Source organism: Pseudorca crassidens, chromosome 7 (assembly GCF_039906515.1).
Source record: "Pseudorca crassidens isolate mPseCra1 chromosome 7, mPseCra1.hap1, whole genome shotgun sequence".
Lineage (NCBI taxonomy): Eukaryota > Metazoa > Chordata > Mammalia > Artiodactyla > Delphinidae > Pseudorca > Pseudorca crassidens.
Window position 1 is genome coordinate 35,914,434 of NC_090302.1, and position 20,871 is coordinate 35,935,304.

The 20,871-nt window shown below is 50.3% G+C and overlaps 1 protein-coding gene across 1 annotated transcript in view; it reads left to right on the forward strand.

The window, feature by feature from the left end:
• Positions 1-20,871, forward strand: part of PAX5 (paired box 5) — a 165,879-nt gene that overhangs the window by 32,146 nt on the left and 112,862 nt on the right. The window contains exon 4 of the mRNA XM_067742410.1: positions 12,769-12,944. Within this exon, the coding sequence (XP_067598511.1) occupies positions 12,769-12,944 (176 nt within the window). The remainder of the gene's footprint in view (positions 1-12,768; positions 12,945-20,871) is intronic.

The window sequence follows — 20,871 nt, forward strand, 5'->3', positions numbered from 1 at the left end:
GCCCCATATCTGGCCTCAGCAATGGCTCCCCCCAGAGGCGCCTACTTTATTTATTGCTTCTCCCCAGCTCCCTGTGGGCAGAGGAAAGTCCATTAGTGTGTTTGCAGACTCTGCCAGCTCTAAGCAGATGCAAGGCTTATTTGCAAACTGTCATTGCCCTGGCCTCTTCCAGAGACCTGCATGCTGGGCTCAGCTTTGTGGTTCCAAGAGCCTCCTCTCCCAGGCAGACAGCCGGGTGGAGCCCCTGTGCCCTGATTTCCCAAAGCACAACATCTTAGCTTGCAGTTAGGAAAATTAAATTAACTGCCATGAAGGAACCAAAGCAGCACATTGGGCCACGTTGAGAGTGGAGAATGAGGTTCTCTGTTGATAGGAGCTCATTGGCTTGGCGTGAATCAAGGGAGGTGTTGAGAGAAAACATGAAGAATCCTGGGCTGAGGGCCTGGGATCCAGGTTTGAGTCCTGACTGGGATGCTGAGTGTCTTGGTGACTTTGGAAAACTGTTTACTGCCCTCTGGGTCTCAGTTTCTAAGCTATAGAAGATGCTGCAGCTGATCTTAGAATCCATCGTAAGCTCTAAAATTCTGTGAACCGAATTTTGAGGACGTTTCCTTCGTCCAGGTAGTCAGGGACAGAGTGGTATACCCAAAATGACTCCACAGTTCTGAAATTGCCTGGAGGTCGGCCTCAGCCGGGTAAGAGGCACTCAGGAGCTGAGATACCAGTGCTCTCAGGCCCAACTGGCCTGATAGCTCTGCTATGTGACCTTGGACAAGCCGCTTCCCCTTCTCTGAGCCCATTTTCTTGTCTGTAAATGGGAATGATAATCTCTTGCCTATCTCCTGAGGTTATGGTGAGAATCAGAGAAGCTGATGAATGTGAAAGGTCAGCGTGAATGTATACTTGAGGAGTGGCAATTGTTATTGTCGTTGTTGTTACCATTTCCACATGTGCCTTACTCTGTCTGGGCGCATACAGCTGCCAATTATAAGAACATGCCACCGCTGAGTACAGAGCCCAAGCACATCAATTTAGCTATGTAAAAGGGAATGATGGTGCTTCCGTGCAGAATAAAGAGCCTCTCTTATAATTTGTGCTTTTTCAATTCCATGCCATCATAAATCCACCACTCGTGTGTATGTCTGGTGGAAAAACACATCACAGATTTACACAAAAGCCTCTTGAGTTCTTTTCAGCTGGGACAGGAGATGACACACGTTGGCAGACAGAGGCTGATCTCTGTGTATCCAAGAGGAGTCAAGCCAGTCCAAGTATATCTAACAGGTCAAGCTCTGAAATGAAGAAGCAATAAGCCAGTGAAATGGTACTATCACCGAAACATGATTGATCAATTGAATTCTATCAGAGACAGTGGACAGTGAGATTAACTCAGGCCTGATAGGTTCAATGTGTTAAAGCATGATGTTCATTTCAGCTTCATTTCACCAGTCTTTGCTTGTGAAATTGGTCAATCAATAGAGGTTGAAGATCATATATATATATATATATAGGGGACCATCTTTATGGGCAATATAATCTTGGTAGTTGGCTCCTGGCTGGGGCTGCCTGCCTTGGGTAATGGAGACAGAACAGGGACTCCATCAGCCCCATCGAAATGGCCTGATATCTTCTCCAAATGAAAAGTATTTTTGGATCTCTGATGATTTATCTTTTTTTCCTCCCTCTCACTTTGATCTATGACAAAACCCATACCCATCTTGGAGAAATATAGTGATTTCTCCCGAAAACATTTGTGCAATGATCAGATAGATACACTTCAAAATATGAACCTTCTTTGTAGTTATATTGTCCTCAGAAAAAAATAAAGACAGTAATTTAAAAACTCAAATGGGGGTAATGCAAAGATATCAGAGTAAATATGATTTTAAACCCTTTTATTTATTTATTTCTGCACAGTGGGGGATGGGGAGAGACTGCTGTGTGCGTGAAAGCCGAAAAAGGGATGCATGCCTGAGAAGTCCTTCTAGGTATAATTAAAACGAAGCCTTTAGCATTCTTTGATCTCATTTGAAAGCACAATTCACAGAAACAAATCACCCTTTTGCTCTTAGTAATATTTCATTTGCTTTGGAATATTTTCACTATGGTGGTTAACATCCTTCCTAATTAGTGTGCATATCTCTCTGTAAGGTGGAGTGATTAGGTACTACTGTACGAGGTAATGGACTTGGACAGTACGGATTAGAGAGAACAGACTTGTCCTGTGGAAATGCATAAGGTATTACTTCCTTCCTGCCTGTTCTTTGAGGTCATCTTGATTCATTTAAGCACAAAGAAATCCCGTCTCTTCATACCAACACCATGGGAGCTTCAATACTGTATTTGTACTGTTTGTACATCAGAGTATATGTTAGGCTCTGGATAACAGATAATAGTACCAGGCTGCTAAATGGGGAGGAAAGAGCCTTGCACACTTTACTCCCTCCCCTTCCCCCAGTTCCTGCCCTCTAAACCTACTGACTTATAGCCATTCCCTGGTGCACCAGGCTTTTTTGTGCCTCCAGACCTTTGCATGTGCTGTGCCCTCTGGTTGGAGTGCACTTCTTGCCTGCCCCTTTCTTTGGCTAACTCCTTCCTACTCATCCCTAAGACTTGGGCTTCATCTTTTCCAGGGGGCTTTTCTGGATCACCCCTGCTCCCAGTCTGGATTAGGTGGAGTGGTTTAGTGTAGGGGTGGGAGCGGTCTCTGGAGCCAGATTGCTTGGGTTTGGATCCCAGCTTGTCCATCTCTTAGCTGTGTGACCTTGGGCAAGGTGCTCCCTGTGCCTCCCTGTGCCTCAGTTTCCTCATCTGTAAAATGGGAGGGGGCAATAACAGACTCGACATCACTGGGTTGTTGTGAGGATTAAACAGATAAGTTGCTTAGAATAGTGCCTGGCACAGAGTAAGCTCTGTATAAGGAGTGGCTACTACCGTTTTGTTCCCACGGCTGCCTCTGCTTCTCAGGTTTGCTTCTGCCTTTGGCTCTCGGGGCGGCTTACCGTACTGCACTGGAACTTTTCACTTGTCTGTGTCCCCCACTTGAGGACAGGGGTTAGAACTTACCTCTTTAGCTCAGGTGCCAAGTGCTGGGCCAGACACTCAGCAGGAGTTTGGTGCATGCCGCTCAGGAATGAATGGATCCGTGAGGCTTGGAACAGGAATCAGGGGCCTCATGTGTTCCTAGGCTCAGCTCACCTTGGACCTACCTTCTGGCCCCAAACAAATCCCTTTGCCGTTTCTGAGTGTAGAATCATCAGTCCTTTGGGGTCTTTCCCTCACTGACAGCCTATGACTCATCGGGTAACACACGGCACAATCAGATTCACTCTGGTCGAACCTGAACGTATTCGGCAATTTTACAATTTTGCGTTTTCCTTCCCGAGAAGAAAGATTGAGTGAAACTAATGGCTGAATAATGGTCGTTCCAATGGAATTTTCCTCCATGCCGTTCTGATTTTTCTCAGCGTGCTGCCCCGGTTTAGGATGACATTTATAAAATCACCTGGAACATCGAGTTTGGTTCTGGGCTGCCGTGGGACCTTTCCAGCCCTGCCACCCTGATCCCCAGCACAGGGCCTGGCTCACGTAGACGCTCTAGAAATGTTGCCAACTGAAGTTAGTTGTCCGGGCCTGGAATCCTTTCCTCTTATCCCAGCACCTTGTCCCTTCCCCTTATCTGAGGTCTGGCTCTGATATTTCCTCCTCCAGGACCCATCTCTGTGTTGTTAGTCATCTCTGAGTTACCCTAATCATTCAAAACACCATGCAGAGAAGAGAAGCTCTGTGAATTATTTTGTGTAGAAGAATTAATGGCATTTTGTTGTTGTTGTTGGACTCTGAGCACTATGAGACTTGCTGTGTTTTCCTTTTGGTGTGTGTCACCAGGAAGCTTAGCGCTCAACTGAATTTTGGTAGTTTATCATCCTCTTGTTTAAAATTTTGTGAATTGCCTCAGCACTTTCTTAGAATGTAGAACATAAACTCTTAGTTGCTTCACTCTTTCTCCTCCGGGATCACTGATATAATGGAGGTCACTTCCAAAGGTTTTCTCCGGAGTTCTCTGATGACGCCAGACACTATCCTATTACTGAGTTCCCTTGAACCATTCGGACCTGCAACCCCTCAAGTCTTCCCAGGTCACTCATTCAGTCAACAAACATTGATTAGCATCTCCCTTGCTTGAGGTGAGCCAGACATGGGCTTTGTCCTCAGAGAGCTTATACTCTTAGCAGGGAGGGGAGGAAATACAGGCATACCTTGGAGAAATTTCGGATTTGGTTCCACACCACCCCAGTAAATCAACTATCGCAATAAATGGAGTCATACACATTTTTTGGCTTCCCAGTGCATATAAAAGTTATGTTTACCCTATACTGTAGTCTATTAATTCTGCAATAGCACTATTTCTAAAGATGATGTATGTACCTTAATTAAAAAATACTTTATTGCTAAAAATGCTCACCGTCATCTAAGCCTTCAGTGAGTCATAATCTTTTTGCTGGTAGAGGGTTTGAACTATCATGAGAATGACCAAAATGTGACACAGAGACACGAAGCGAACAAATCCTGTTGGAAAATGGCACCAATAGACTTGTTGATGCAGGGTTGCCACAAACCTTCAATTTGTAAAAAATGCAATTATCTGCAAAGCTCAATAAAACGAGGTATGACTGGGATAATCCTAGAAAAAGCTCAGGTTTATTGAGTACTAACTACGTGCCAGGTACTATGCTAAGCATTTTACATATATCCTCATTCAGTTCTTTCATTGATCCCATGTATCATTATGTATTGTTCCATTTTATGGATGAGAAAACTGAGGATTAGAGAAGTTAAAGAAGTTTCTCAAATATCATAGGCTTGTAAGAGACAGAGTGAGGATTTGAACCTCCCTAGTATGCTGTATCACATCCATCACGGTGCTCAGCTTGACTCTTAAGATGTGTTAAAAGGTGTGCAAGTGCTCTACCATGTGACCTTGCTGTGACCTTGAACAAGTTACTTATTATCTCTTCCACTTTCTTTAGCAATAAAATGGGGATTCCAAGAGGATGGACCTCACAGGGTGGGTTGTGAGGAGTGAAATCCAGGATAATAGTGGTGGCCCATGCAACTTGCTGAGGAGACCTAGAAGACAGGGTGATTAATTGAGCCTTGTGCTTCAGAGAGGCTGAGGCTTTGATGGGCAGGGGTAAAAGATGAGTCAGCAGAGGGAATGGAAAGAGCAGTGGTGTCAGGGAGTGGCATCAGGGACACTTGGGGAATGAGGAGTAGCTTACTGGGATGGTGTTGGGGGATGATTAGAGGGGTGACCTTGACTGGAGGGGCAGGTCATGGAGGCCTCGGAGGATTGGGCTTTGTCATGGGACAGCCTTGGAAGGGTTTTCCTGATGTAAATGATGATGACAATAGCTTACGGTGTTTGGACACTAACTTTGTGCTAAGTGTGTCACAGGAATTATCTCATTTAATCCTTATAAAAGCCCTAGAGATGGTCCTGCTTACCATTGTTCCCAGTTTACAGATGAGGAAACAGAGGGCTTTAGTCTTAGTAGCTGACCTGAGGAGTAAAGGGAAGTGGAGAGAGCATTGGATCTGCAGACAAGAGACTGAGGTCCAAGTCCCACCTGAGTGATCTCAGTTACTCATCCTCTCTGAGCCTCAGTTTTCTCATCTGTAAAATGGGGTAAGAATACACATCTCACCCAGATGTTCTGAGGATCAATGAAATTTAAGGATGCGAAAATAACTTGGCTCAGCCCTGGCACGGAGCAGTGTTCTATCCAGTGGGAGATCCTGGGGCTTGGAGAGCCTGTGTTCCCCATTATCTCTGTCACTACCCCTATATTCTTAGCTAGGGACAGATGATGCTCTCTCACTTTCAGTGGTATGCAGGGCATTTTGCTGATGTAGCCCCAGAACAAGTACCCTGTCCACCCTCACCCCCCTCCCTTTTGTAACCCATAGTCATGCCTATCACCTCCTATGGAGAAAATTCTGGCACCACTACTGCCCTCAGCAAGCTTCCATTGCATCAGAAACAATTTCTTAAAGCTGCAAGTTAGCATGGTCTGAATTTGGTTGGTCTCTGCTTTATGGATTGCTTTAAGAATTAGCCATGGCAGCCATCTGAGAAGACCAACCCCAAGCTCCCTGGACTCACCTGACCCTAGCTGGGAATGCCCCAGGTCACACCAGTTCAATGTTCCCAACCTCCCTGGCTCTAGACTCCTGTGGCAGATGACCCACCAAGACCTGGCTCTGTCCCTGTCTTCATTGGGGGAGGCAGGTCTATGAGCATGGTGGGTGCCAGAGTCCAGAAGCAGCAAACTGGCTGGAAGTCAGCCTCCGTGGAGCACTGCCAGCCAGACCGGGAGAAGACCTCAGAGCCTGGGGTAAGGGTGGGGCACGGGAGTTATTTTCACGATTTCAAAAAGATTAAGGGTGAATGCAGCCCAGTGAAGAAAAAAAGATTTCTCCTGTCTTTGACTTTCTCCTAGAAGCCCCCCCAAGGACCCCCTCTCCTCACATGTCCATTCTTAAAGTAAGTATTAGCAAAGAGAATGGGATCTCCTGGGTAGGTTTGGCCATCATTTAGGGGTAGAATGAATATTGGGGGGGTGTCCCCTACAAAGACTGCACAAACAACCAAAATGGAAAAATAGGTTAATGCTCATTTAATACTATTTAGTTGACAAAATCTCGGTGGCTTTTGGAGGAGAAAATGGTTAGAAACAACTGACGCAGCCTCCTTAGTTTATTGATGGGGCATGTGAGGCCCAGAGAGGGAGAGGAACCTGTCGGGGCTCACACAGCAAGTAAGGGCAGAGCTGGGGCTAGAACCCAGGTCTGCTGGCTCCCAACCCTTTTCCCACTGGGCCCTGCCACTGCCCTGCCATGCTGAGGAGCAACTGTGAGGATAAAGGAGGCTGTGTCAGGGCTCTGGCTTGGGCTGGGCTCTGCAGGGAAATGGGACTCTGAGAAAGGCCAGAGACTGACCCAGTAGCTCCAGCCTCCTTTCCTGGGCTCTGGAGCCACCAGTTGGGGCTGCATCCCAAAGGCCATGATGCCAGAAGGAATTATGGAGATTCCTGTTTGTTTTTATTTTCTTTCTTCCCAGGGAGCATCTGCAGACATAAGGTACATGACGATTTTTAAAGAAACAAACCAGAACCCTCCAAGAAAAATGCAAAGCCCCTGAATCTGCTGTGCTCTGAAGAAAACGCAATGGGTTTATGATCTTTTAAGACACACAGGAGACAGCTTTCTCTTGACAGATGGGAATCTGAGGCTATTTTGCTTCCTCCCTCTTTGCGTGACCAGACCCGATTGTGTAAAGCCTTTAGCTTCAAAGCCAGGTTGTGAATAACATTGGTTTAACCTGAAATTTAAAGCCAGCATTTCTCTGCTCCCCGAGATGGAGCTTCCTGCCCCTTGCTCCCCTGAAGCTAGCTTCCAGAATGTTAATTCTACGAGCCATGGTTGACTAAGCCCAGCACTGGGTCTATTACATATTATTTGATTTGGAGTAGAAAAAAAGATTTAAAGATACCATGCCCCCTGTATACCTTTGTACTTTTGCCCATGTCTGTCCATATATTTAAACATACCATTCACATTGTGAGTTCAGATTTTTCTCCCTGGAATACAATGGGTCCGAATGCTTCTGGAGCCTGTCTCCAAGATCACATTCTCCATTGAAGTGAGGCAGCACCTTTGTGGATGAGAAACGCTATGGAAGCATCCATTGGAGGCCTGGAGCTTCAGACCTGTCCTTGTGCAGGGTGTGATTTTCTGGTGTTCACTTTTGTAGCCATCTCTTTGCATGTAATCTGTTTCACTCATGCTCACCCACTGTCTGCCGTACCCAGAGATGGGTCAGCCATGTCCCTGGCCTTTGAGAACCATGAGCCTTTTTGTCAGAATATTTGTCTTGGTTGACACTTGCACCTTTACTAGTCTGATTATTTTTCAGTTAACATTTGCCTCTTCCACTGGATGTAACTCCACGAGGACAGGGCTGGGCCAGCTCATCACTCTGTGCCCAGTGTTAGCCCAGCGCCTGCTCTCTAAGGTTGGTTGAGAGAAGAATGAACCAATGAATGAATGAATGGGTCAAATGGAAGGACTGTGACTTTTACAGGCCAGACCTGCGGAGTGAAGGTGGTATTACTAATTTGTTTATTCCACAGATGTTCTCTGTGGAGGAGACAGAGATGAATTAATTGTGGTGTTTCTCCCCAAGGTAGCTGATAGTGCTATGTGAGAGTGAAGGGCCCAGGGGCTTGACTCCTAAGATGAGGGAGAAAGTGGTCAGATGGAGCAGTGACTGAGGCATGAAGGAAGACACCCTGGAGGAGGCGGCATGTGTGCGCATGATTAGTGTTCGTCCTGGCAACAGGGCCCACGCCAATGAGGAGTGATTTACCTTCCATATGGGCTCTGTGGATCACCTGTGGCCGACAGGCTGACTCTGGGCATCACCTCCAAATGTGCACACATGTAAAATTCATCTTGCCAGTTCCTAGTCTTTCCAGACCTGGGGAGCAGGGCTTAGAAAGCACAGCCTGATCTACAGGAACTAGCATTTCAGGCCCTGGGACTGAGAAATGTGGAGGGCGATTGCCTCCCCAGCCCCCTTCCGTGGCCCCCCTCCCCCCAGCGAGGCTCAGATGACCTCCATGGCTATTGTGGCCTCTGTGGCTGCCTGACAGGACCCCCGCCTGCCTCTCCAGAGTCTCCTGGGGTCTCTTCTTCCCACTCCCTCTGTCCCTTTCATCTCCTCTGCCTGGCACACCCCCTCCATCCCATCCCCCACTTTGCCCTGCTGACATCTTGTCCTCTGCTCTCAGTTCGAGCATGACTCCGCTTTGGGCGACTTCCCTGACTCCTCCCCGTGAGGTCATTACACATGGCCATTTGAATATATTTCTAGGCACTTTTCCTACTTATCACAGTTTGTAATCATATCTGTTTGTGTGAGCACTTGACTAAAGTGGGCTGCCCTTTCTAGTTTGCAAAGAGGGGCCTGTCTTGGTCATCGGTGTATCCTCTGTTTTGTGTTTGGTTTTTTAAAAATACTACCTGGTGCAGAGTAAACTCTTTATCAATATCTGTTAAATGAATGAATAAATGATCGTATATTTAGGAGTGCCCCAGGCCTTCTTAAGGAAATGACAGACTTTCTGTGCAAAGTGGCCGGTAGACTTCACCTCCTTCCTGAGGAGAGAAAGCAGGTGCAGGTGCTGGCAGGCGGGAGCAGTCAGAGGGGTCAGGATTGGGCCGAATGCCTGGAGAGGTGCCTCTTCCCAGCTCACAGTCCTCCATTCCGAGTCTCTGGGTCACCAAGACAGCCTGGACACTCTCCCGGGCTCCGCCCATGGTCCTGTGGCTGACTGTCGGAAGGCCAGAGTGGGACGCGGTGAGCCTTCCTTCTGGGAGACTCAGAGCAGGCCCCAGCGCGGCTGCCTGTGCTGAAGAATGCGCGGTGTCCTGGGGGGGCGCTGGTCCTCCAAGGACCCCCAGTGCATGCACTTGAGTCAGCATGTGCCCTGAGCCTTAACTCTGTGCCAGGGTCTCCCTGGTGACCGGACGGTGACCTTGCCCACAGGAGCCCTCAGCCAAGCCATCTCCTCAGAGCTTCCTCAGTGGAGGTACAGCTCTGCCTTTCCAGAGCTCTGAGCTGTGCACAGAGCCCATCCTGTGAAGCCCATGGGAGAGGATATCAGCGTGAGGACCGGCTGGCTGCCAGGGAGAGGCCTCCTCCAGGGGCAGAGATGTGGAGTGTCTGAGGGGGCAGCCTGAGTGGGAGGGAAGAGGTGGGCACTGCCCAAGGGGGCTCAGCAGGGAGAAGCCTTGGCAGGAGACGTCAAGAGCTGGCAGATAGGAAGGAGCCTTTAATAGGGTCTGGCTGGTAGGATGGCGGCTGGGGACTATAAGTGAAGTTGGTGACCAGGGAAAAGTCTCCTAAAGTGGACGTGGTCTCTCTGACAGGGAGAGACTCAGTGGGAGCACTGGGGACCCAGGCCAAGGTCAAGCTTTGGCAAGAGTGACTGGGGCCAGGATAAGTGGCCAGAGCAATAGCCGAGGAGGAGCCAGCTGAGCCTCCTTCCCGTGTGTGTGTGTGTGTGTGTGTGTGTGTGTGTGTGTGTGTGTGTGTGTGTGTGTGTGTGTGTGCGCGCGCACGCATGGGCTACTTGGTGGATGCCAGCCAATGGGAGAACACTGCTGGGCAGACACAGGCTGGGCCATGAGCTCCCACATCCTGCTAGTCTTGGTGCCCTTGTGGGAATGATCCCCATGGATATAGGCCGTGACGAAAGAGGGGTCTCTGAGGATGATGTCCCGTGGGCAGGAGCAGGGACCTGTCTCGTGGAAGGCCAGTGTCACAGGCTTCCAGGGGAGGGCCTCAGGCTTTAGACCGGGGGACATCAATCAGAGAGACCTGCTCCCTCCTTGGCCCACACATTGGGGTGTCTGGTCATTCAGTCTACAGCCAAGCTTAGGTATCCTCTTGGGTCAAAATTGATCTGGGATCCATTTTCTCAGGGGCGTCCCAAGCCACCTCTAAAGGCCCTTCCTGTCGAGGATGCTGAGGTGCTCTGAGCTTTCAGCCGCCACAGGGGACTCTGAAAGGCCAGCACTCATGTGAATACCCAAAGCTGGTGTCTTTGTTCAAATGTCAGAGCCTGTATTGCAGTTGTCCTGGGTAGGACAGTTGGGGAAACACCAACCTGGGGCAGTGTCTCAGGGACACAATATCCCGCTGCTTCAAGCTCCTTGGTTCAACTTCCTTCCTCACATGGGTGGGGTTTTGACATGATGGATTAAGCCTAGGGTGGCAGTGGACTGGCAGGGTGGGGGGTGGAAGGGGGATTGGGCAAGGCCTTGGGTAAGGGCACCTGCCGGGGAGAGATCTGACACACGCTGGTTTCCCACGGGGGCTTCCCAATGGCAAAGGCAGGCCTCACCTCCGGGCCTGGCTTCCAGCAGTGTCTCTGGGCAGCCCTGCACGAGCAACTCGGTCCCAGAGGGCCCTGGGGAATGATGGCCCTGCAGGCCATTTCCTCACTGGACTCTTTCATCCTCCTTGTTTTCTCTCATTTTGAATGGTTCAAGCCCAAAGCTCACGAAAGATATTTCAACCGTTTAATTTTTAATTGATAATTCGTAGTATTTTCTTTGAAATGTAGGCATCATCACAGTGAAGAGCTAACAATACAGAACCCATAGAGAACTTAATCCTGTGCTTTCTTAGTAATTTACATTTTGTTGAATAGGCAATACATTTAAAGTTCTGTAACGAAACAAAACAAAACAAGCATGCTTTGAAAAGTCTCCCTCCCCTTTGCCTCCATCCATTTAGCTCCCACCTCCCTGAATGGGTAACCACTCTAAATGTTTCTCGTGCTGCCTTCCAGAGCCATATATGTGTGTGTGTGTGTGTGTGTATACACACACACACACACACACAATGTGTGTAAAGTCTTATTTTCTTCCTTTTTTACACAAAACGTTGTATATATATTTTTTGATATATTTATTTATTTTATTTACTTATTTTTGGCTGTGTTGGGTCTTCATTGCTGCGCGCGGGCTACTCTTTGTTGCGGTGCATGGCCTTCTCATTGCCATGGCTTCTCTTGTTGCGGAGCACGGGCTCTAGGGCGCACGGGCTTCCGTAGTGGCAGCACACAGGCTCAGTAGTTGTGGCTCGCAGACTCTAGAGCACAGGCTCAGTAGTTGTGGCACATGAGCTTAGTTGCTCCGCGGCATGTGGGATCTTCCGGGACCAGGGCTCGAACCCATGTCCCCTGCATTGGCAGGCGGATTCTTAACCACTGCACCACCAGGGAAGCCCAAAACGTTGTATATTATACATGCTGTGCTGCATCTTGTTTGTTTATTTTTCATTTAACGATGAATCTTGAAGATCTTTCCATATCAATTCACAGATGGAATCCTCTTTCCTTTTTGTTGCCATACAGTATTCTACTGTGTGAGCATACCATAACTTATTTAACCAGCTCCTACAAATAAACTCTTGGGTTGTTTCCAGTCTTTTGCTACTAGAACCTTGCATATATATTACTTCCCATATGTGTAAGTCTAACTGTAAAACAATTTCCCAGAGGTACAATTGCTCTGTCAAAGGGAACTTGCATTTGTGATCTTGATAGATTTTATCAAATGGTCCATCACGGGTGTGTGACCGGTAGACTCCCATCAGAATTGTGTGAGAGCATCTGTTTCCTTGCAGCCTTCCTAACACAGTGTTTTGTTGGCTGGTCACATGATGTGGTGGCAGTTGTCCTGGGGAAGGGCGTCAGCTCTGGGACCAAACTATACCTCCAAGGGGATCTTCAGAGCAGGAGAGGCAGTAGCACCTGGTGGGTAAGCCTCTGAGTCAACCCAGGCTCCAGTCCTCAGGCAAATCAGTTAATCTCTCTAGGCCTCAACTTTCTTATCTGAAAAATGGGGGAAATAATGCCATCTACATAGGGTTCATTGTGAGAATTAGATACAATGACACATGCTTCATGCAGGGCCCGGCCTGTGACCGTGGGAAGCTGGCTCTGGCCTAACCAGCAGGGCAACCTTGGCCAAAGACCCCCGCGTCTGAGCCCCTGTTTGTTTCCTCTCTCATCAGGGGAGGAGCTGGGCTCGTGGGTCTCTCAGGCCCTCTTCCCAATCCAGGGTCTGACATGTCTTCCCCAGCAGCTTGCGTGACCTGCACTCACCCCTCCTCTCTCATGCTCATCAAAGGTATTCAGGAGTCTCCTGTGCCGAACGGTCACTCACTGACGGGCAGAGATTTCCTCCGGAAGCAGATGCGGGGAGACCTGTTCACGCAGCAGCAGCTGGAGGTGCTGGACCGCGTGTTTGAGAGGCAGCACTACTCGGACATCTTCACCACTGCAGAGCCCATCAAGCCCGAGCAGGTATGCCCCCGACTCGCTGCCTCCACACCTGCCACCCTCACGCAGGCCTGGGTGACCCACCCAAAGGCATTCAGTGGGGAGTGGGTGAGAGTGCCAGCTTCTACTCAGAGCCGGGTTTCTCGTTCTCCGCCACACCTGGCCAGTGGCAGCATCCCACGAGGTCTGGAGCGTGTGTCTGGGGCTTCTTCAATTGCTTGCCCTGGTGCCTCCTCTCTCTGGCCGGCGGGGGGTTGTGCCGTGTCTGGCTGCTCTGCCAACTGCTGTGGGGTGGTGTCTTTTCCCAGGGCTCTTTGCACAGGGTGGTGTAATGATCTTCTGGGCCACTTGAGGTGGTCTTGGGTCATTATCCTGTCAGTCAGGGTGCAGGTGGAAATATGTAAGCACCGTCTGGCCATAAACCAGGTTATGATGACACTGGTGTGTCCCCTACTGTCAGCCTTCTCGTCACGTTGTCCTGTCATGCTTTTAGAACTGAATCCAAGAGTCTGGAAATAAGGAAGTGTCTCATTGGACAAACTCGCAGCTGGGTCATTTGCAAGAGAGGGAAGGAAGCAGGATGATCCCTTGCTGAGCTGCTCCCTGCTCTAACCTGGGCCGAGAAGCAGTCACTGCCTGTGGCTGCAGAGATGACATCAGAAAGGCTCTGCCCAGTGAGAGGCTCTTGGGGCCTGGATAAGGTCCCCCCAGTACCAGATTCGATTCAGGAGACTGTTTCCTGATGCCCCGTCTGTGACAGGCTTTGGGCTGTATACCTCGCAGGCACGGGCGGCTCAGACTTGGCTCCTGCCTGCCGAGAGCTCCCACCTGGTGGGTGGGTCACAGAGGCCTGTGAGTAGTAACTTTCCCCAGCACTTGCTGGCTGGTCCTGGTGGGGAGGACTGGCCTGCTGAGCTTCCTCTACAGGCTAATTAGATGATGCTTCTGAAGTTTTCCCAAAGAGCCACTCAAAACAGTATAGGCTGCAGCACAGGCTCCTGTGGAGAGAATAGGTACTGGAGGGGACCTTGGACGGGGAGGAGTGAGCAAGGCCTCAGGGACCACCATCCTATGATAGTCTGGCTGTCTCTGTGCAGTTCCTATGAGGGCTCTCACAGACCATCTAGCTACTTTGTTTTCAGATGGGGAAACTGAGGCCCAGAGAGGTAAAGAGACTTGTCTAAGGCCACCCAGCAAGTCATGTATTCACTTAACAAACACTGATGAGTGTTTATTATGTGCAAGGCACGGAGCCAGTCACTAGGTACATGAGTGAACAAGACAGGCTTGGACCTGCCCTCAGGGAGCCTACAGACGTGTAGAAGAATCACAATAAAGAAGGATTACTCAAAGGATCACGGATTACAGATGTACTAGGCGCTGAGGAGGGGATGTCTGAGGTGCTCTAAAGGTATAAAGCAGATGCTGAGCCAGCCTGGAGGCCACAATGGCTTATGCTGAGCCCCGAAGGGATGCGGTGGGGAGAACGTGCCTGGCAGAGGGAATAGCGAGTGCAAAGATCCTGAGGTCAGGGGGAGTGTGGCAGGAGTGAGGAATGGAAAGAAAGTGCGGCTGGGCTTCAGGGAATGGGCTGGGGAGGGTGGGAGGAGATTTTGGGGAGCTGGGCCTGGTCTCGTAGACTGTGCTCAGGATTTCAGTCTTTCTCCTGCAAGTTGAGTGACACCTCCTCTGGGAATGACATAGTCATATGTGCTGGTAAGAGCTGATCTCACACGCTCTAGTTCCTGGGCTTCAGGGAGTCTGTTTCCATCACAGGCAGCCTCTCCCACTCAGAGCCCTTCGGAGAGATGGCCGAAGCCACATTCCATCTGACCCAGGAGGAGAAAGAAAAGAAACTCAACCCGGAACCTTCCTTGGATGAGGCCTACATTTCCCTCCAGAATCTGGGAGAAAAGTTACCTGCAAACCTTTGACAATATTACAGAATTTTAGAGCCAGCAGGGACTAAAGAAGCAAGCTATCAACCCCCTCATTTTCTAGAGGTCCAGAGAAAGGATAGGGTTTGTCTCAGGTCACCCAGCAAGCGAGGGCCATACCTCTGCACAAAACCTCTGGCATTTCTATTAAGCCCTTATTTACTTAATTCAGACATCAGGTGTTAGGGATTGGGTTTCCGTGTGTTTCATGTGATTCTCAAGGAAACTCAGAGTCTAATCATAGTTCATCCAGCGTGGAAGGCCCTGGAAGCCTGGGCAGACTATAGGGCTTCGTATGTGACAGGAGTCCATCCAGGTATCCATTCACTCACTTGCTCAGATGCTCAGATGCTCATTTATCCCGCGTATTTCTTACATGCTGGCTGTGAGCCTGGCACGGTGCCGGCACCCAGGGCAGGGAGGGCAGTATGAATCAGGCATCAGCTCAGCCTCCAGCCACACAGGTGCAGTGTGACATGGATTCAGAAGCTGCAAGGTGAGGGAGAAGGTTCTATGGACCCTGATGAATGGAGATGTTGCCTCTGCTGGGAGCACAGGCAGAAGTCATGCAGGAGGCGACACTAGGGGACAGGTCATTAGGCCCATGTAGAGATGAGCCTCAGGGGAGGAGACCTGAATCACAAACTCTGTTTCTAGCAGTGTGGCCATGCAGTGTCCTTCAGAATGACGCGGACACGCCGAGGGCCTGTCTGACCGTGTGGGTTCTGAGGCAGGGCCTGCCGATAGGATAATGACTGACTCAGTGCTTTCTGGTTAATCAGCTTCACCTCCCCGTAATGGGGTGTAATGAGGAGAGATGGGAGGTGAGGCCACGGGGCTGCCGGGTACACACGCAGGCACTGGACTATGAATGACATACCCTTGCTCCCCACTCCCAGTCACTTTGGACGAATGTCGGCCGAGCAAGGGGCCACAGGCTGGTAAGGGATGCGTCAAGGGTACGGGTTCCTTGAGCCCCTCGTGCCCGCTGGCGGCCTTGCTTTGTGAGCCCAGAGTGCATGGCGGCGGTGCCAGGAAGGGGCCCAGAGCTCTGTCTGCTGATACTGACCTCTCTTCCACTTGTGAACATCTGGTCTCCAAGGTCTAGTGGCAGTTTGTGGGGAAGAAAGATCGTGTGCCGGCCTTGGAGGTGGGGGAGTTTGACTTGAGACCGGCTTCTGCCCGGCGGGGCAAGTCACTTTTTCTCTGGACCTCCGTTGCCATATCTGGGACAGTAGTAATTGTGGTGGTGACAACAGCAGCACAGCAATAGCCTAACAATAGCGGCAGTGATCCTGTACAGTTTTCTAAGGTCTTTCACATCCATCCTCTCATCGGACTCTCCATGTAAATGCCTGCTACACAGGTTAAGCAAGATTTGTGAGCTCCATTTTACAGATTGGGACATTTTTTCCCAGACTGTTCACCCCATTTTCAGGCCCAAAGGGGACTCGTCGAGGATGCAGAGCTGGAATCTGACCTCAAGATCTTTTGTCCATCTTGTGCAAGATGGTTACATGGGCCTCCATGTCCCCAAACAATTCTAGGGGCCAGTTTTCTGACTGGCCAGCTTTCAGAACTGGACTTTTGCAGCTAGAGTCCGCTGGTCATTGTAGAACCCTCAGATTCTTGCCATAGGCTTGGGTGGTCAAGTCCTCCTTAATCACCCACCCCTAACTGCCCAAGGGAAGAACATTCCTCTTCAGGGCCAGGCTGGAGTCCCACCTGTCACTTCCACGAGCTCAGAGCCCACCCTCACCTGGCTGCTTTTCCTGCCGAGATCTGCCCTGGGTGGGTGGGCCCAGGCTTCTCCCTTTTTTAAATAAATTTATTTATTTATTGGCTACGTTGGGTCTTCATTGCTGTGCTCAGGCTTTTTCTAGTTGTGGCGAGTGGGGGCTACTCTTCGTTGCTGTGTGCGGGCTTCTTACTGCGGTGGCTTCTCTTGTTGCGGAGCATGGGCTCTAGGCTCATGGGCTTCAGTAGTTGTGACACGCAGGCTCAGTAGTTGTGGCTTGCAGGTTCTAGAGTGCAGGCTCAGTAGTTGTGGCGCACGGGCTTAGTTGCTTTGCGGCATGTGAGATCTTCCCGGACCAGGGCTTGAACCCGTGTCCCCTGCATTGGCAGGCGGATTCTTAACCACTGTGCCACCGGGGAAGTCCCAGGCTTCTCCCTTTCATGTGGGAACTTAGTAAACCCTTGTCCCTGGGTGGAAGGGGTTAATATATACACACTCCTGGGGCAATGAAACACTTCCTTTTCAAAATGGTTATTGAAAAAGCAATTCTGTTTTCCCTACATGTGGAGTGAGTAAAAATCACCTTGGAGGAGAAGAAAAAAAAAAAAAAAAAGGAAACAACGGTGGGTGGTATGTGTGCGTGTGTTTCGAACAGTGGCATCTGTTTCAGTAAAAGTCGCATTGACGCTGTGGTGGGTGCTGAGCTCCTGGCAGGAGCTGGTCCCTCCTCTGGCCACCAGGAAGGCCGCCACCAAGCACAGCCTGCCGTATTTACTCTCGGCAGACTATTAACCAACACTAGGCTATTAATCTGGCTTTTGAGCCTTCACTAAAGCCCATAAAAGCTCACAGTTGTCAAATGGAGTTCATTTTAATTTCCTTTCAATCACAGTAAATTATTCAGGTGATAAATCAGCTGGAGCAGCCTCCTGGCTGTAATAGAAACCCTAATTCCTGGCTAATTATCCAGCCCATTGCTGCCAACAGATCAATACGGACGCAAAATGGAACAGGCCCAGGGCCCTCCCTCCCATCGGGCCAGAGACAGAAAGACAGCTGGGGAAGGGGGACGTGCTGCTGACCTCCCAGGAAGTTCAAAGGTCATGGAAGGTTAAACTGGGAGAAGTCCTGTCCCTTGTCTAACAGAGAAGTCACCAGAAATGCCTCCTGCTCTCATAAGCTGCTTTGCCCTCTGAACGGTGGCATTTCTCCAGGCTGGTGGGCCTGGGGCTGAGCATTGCCTACTCTTGTGGGTGTCCTCCTCCTGGGAAGGGGCTGGTTTGTGTTTCTGAGCATGATTGAGCTTGGTCATCAGAGACGGCTTGAACCCTCCCTGAGTCAGAAAAAGGGCTGGGGACTGTGGGGAAAAAGATGAGGTGGTAGACATGCTTTCCTTCTTCAGGGAGCTCCAGGAGAGAGGCTAGGGAGAGAAGGGAGTGAGGAGACAGGTGTGCCAGGCTAAGAATGGGGGAAGGCTTCCTGGAGGAGGTGTCATTCGTGCTGTGCCTTGAGGGATGGGCAGAATCCAGCTCTGTGGAGAAGGTAGAGTTGGTTGGAGAGGGCATTCTAGGCAGAAGGAGCGGCACGGATGAAGGCGTGGAGGAGTGCAAGTACAGCAGGGAACTGCAGGCTGGTCTAGGTGGTTGGAATATGGGCTGGGTGAAAGAAAGTCAGAGACAGAGGGGCTGGAGAAGCAGGAGGACCCTAAACCCCAGAGGGCTGGAATGTGGAGGTGAGGAGGTTTGGCTTTGCTTTGGGGGCAGTTGCCCTGAAGGGCCCCGAGTCTGTAGCCTGGACTAGTCTGCTCTCCTGGAAGCAGCCTTCAGTGGGGCTCCTGCCTCTTGTCCTGTCCCTGCTGCACTGTTGGCTTTCTCTTCCTGAAGCTCATCCTCACATACTAGCCCCTCGTGGTTTCCCACTGCTCAAAACCTCAATCCCAGCTCTTCATCTCCCGCATGACCCTTCACCACTCCCACAGCCCTCTGCTTGCCTACAAGATGCTCTGTCTGAAGCCGGGCCTAACCCCTCACTACTCCACATGGGCTGGGCTCCTCCTGTCCGAGGGGGCCACAGACGATGGGCTGGCGTGTGCATGTGTGTGCGTGCGTGCCTGTGTGTATGCGTGGGCACGGGAACCCCAGGGATGGCTCTGAGCATGCAGGGTGGCAGGGACTGCGGTTATTATTACTTTCTTGATGTTGTTGTTCTCACTCCAAACTCCTGCTCACAGTTTCTCCAAATGGAACATTCTTTCAGTCTGTTTCTAAATCTATGCAGTCCAGCCCCAGCAGGAGTCCTGCCTGCCCTGGGAGGCCCTCATTGACCCACTTAGCCTGCACTGACTTACCTCTTGTCTGAGTTCATAAACGCACTGTGTTCTAATCATTACTGTAGTAATTGTTGTAGCGACTGTGTATTCATTTCTTACCATGGGCCTGGCTCTGTTCTGAGGAGAACACTTCTAGCCCCATCTCATTCCAAAGTCACAGAGCTCCTATTATCCCCACTGTGCAGACAGGACAGCTGAGGCTTGGTGAGATCAGTGCAATGACTCAGCCACAGGGCACAGTGAGTGTGGAGCCAAGTCGGAAGCCAGGTCCAGAGTCCAGGCTGGTAGCCACTGGGTTACCCCCAGTTGTAGCACAATCAGGCTGTCCACTGATTCTTCTGGGTGGGCAGTGTCCTACAGATACACCCTGAGGGTCCAGTCGGCTCACCCTGGGAGCTGTGCATGAATTAGGAAGTGCTGGGTCTGCCCGCAAACCAAGGTGGTCTCTGGAGGTATGAACCAAAGTCGGGGCAGTGACTGTCCCCTTCTACTCTGTGCTAGCTGTGCTCCTCTCTCCCTGCCCTTCCCCTCGTAGGGCTGTGCTCAGGGCCAGGCTCCTCCACTGCAGACAAAATAGAGTTTGCTCAGAAGAGGTGATTAAAAATCTTACCTAGGGGCTTCCCTGGTGGCGCAGTGGTTGAGAGTCCGCCTGCCGATGTAGGGGACACGGGTTCGTGCCGCAGTCCGGGAGGATCCCACGTGCCGCGGAATGGCTGGGCCCGTGAGCCATGGCCGCTGAGCCTGTGCGTCCGGAGCCTGTGCTCCACAACAGGAGAGGCCACAACAGTGAGAGGCCCGCATACCACAAAAAAAAAAAAAAAAATCTTGGAGGGATGACTGGAGAAATTAGGGCTGTTTGGTATGAAGAAGGGAAGACTTGGGGGTGTGAGCAGGGAAGGAAACAAGCTAAGAGAACTTTCTAATAGCCCAAGCTTTCTCACAGTGGAGTGGGCTTCCTTGGGAAGTAGTGAGCTTCCCGTCACTGGAGGAATATAAGGAGAATCTATCCTTTTTCATATATGCTGTATTAAAAGTTTAAGAATCCACAGAGATGGGAGATTGGGATGGATATATACACACTACTATATATAAAATAGATAACTAATAAGGACCTACTGTATAGCACAGGGAACTCTACTCAATACTATGTAATGACCTATATGGGAAAGAATCTAAAAAAAGAGTGGATATAAGTATATGTATAACTGAATCACTGTGCTGTACACATGAAACTAAAGCAACATTGTAAATCAACTATACCCCAATTAAAAAAAAAAGAATCCACGGAGGGCTTGATTAGCTAAAAGTCAAGGTCCTTCCAACCTGAAAGAATGATTCTAAGGTAAGAAGAGTGAGAAGGTCCACTGGGAAGAGGGGAAGCAGTAGGAGAGGCAACAAAAGGAGAAGATCTTTTATGCTGCAGCATGGCAGGGACACTGAAGGGCGGCTTCCCCTCAGGAATCCTCACTAGGGTAGGCAGAGAGGCCTGGGTCACAGGGGCCATGGCTCTGAGCAGTGAAGGGCTGGAGGCTGCAAGGTCTTGGGAGGCCAATGATGAGTCCAGCTCCTCCAGTGTACAGAGCAGGGCTGGGGTTTCTGGTGAAGACACCAGGGCCAGAAGTCTGGATACCAGTGGCTGGTGCCAGCCTCAGGGCCCACACACAGTACCAGCATCCTCTGCCCAGGAGTTCACGGCCAGACGTCCCGGGAGTAGGGAGTGGAGCGGAGGATTAAACAGTGTCCTGCCAGCAGGTGCCACTGCCTGCAGGGGGGCTGGCAGAGTGTGAGGCATAATTGAAGGTAGAGGAATTACTAATTTAAAAACCCCGAGGGCTTCCCTGGTGGCGCAGTGGTTGAGAGTCCGCCTGCTGATGCAGGGGACACGGGTTCGTGCCCCGGTCCGGGAAGATCCCACATGCCGCGGAGCGGCTGGGCCCGTGAGCCATG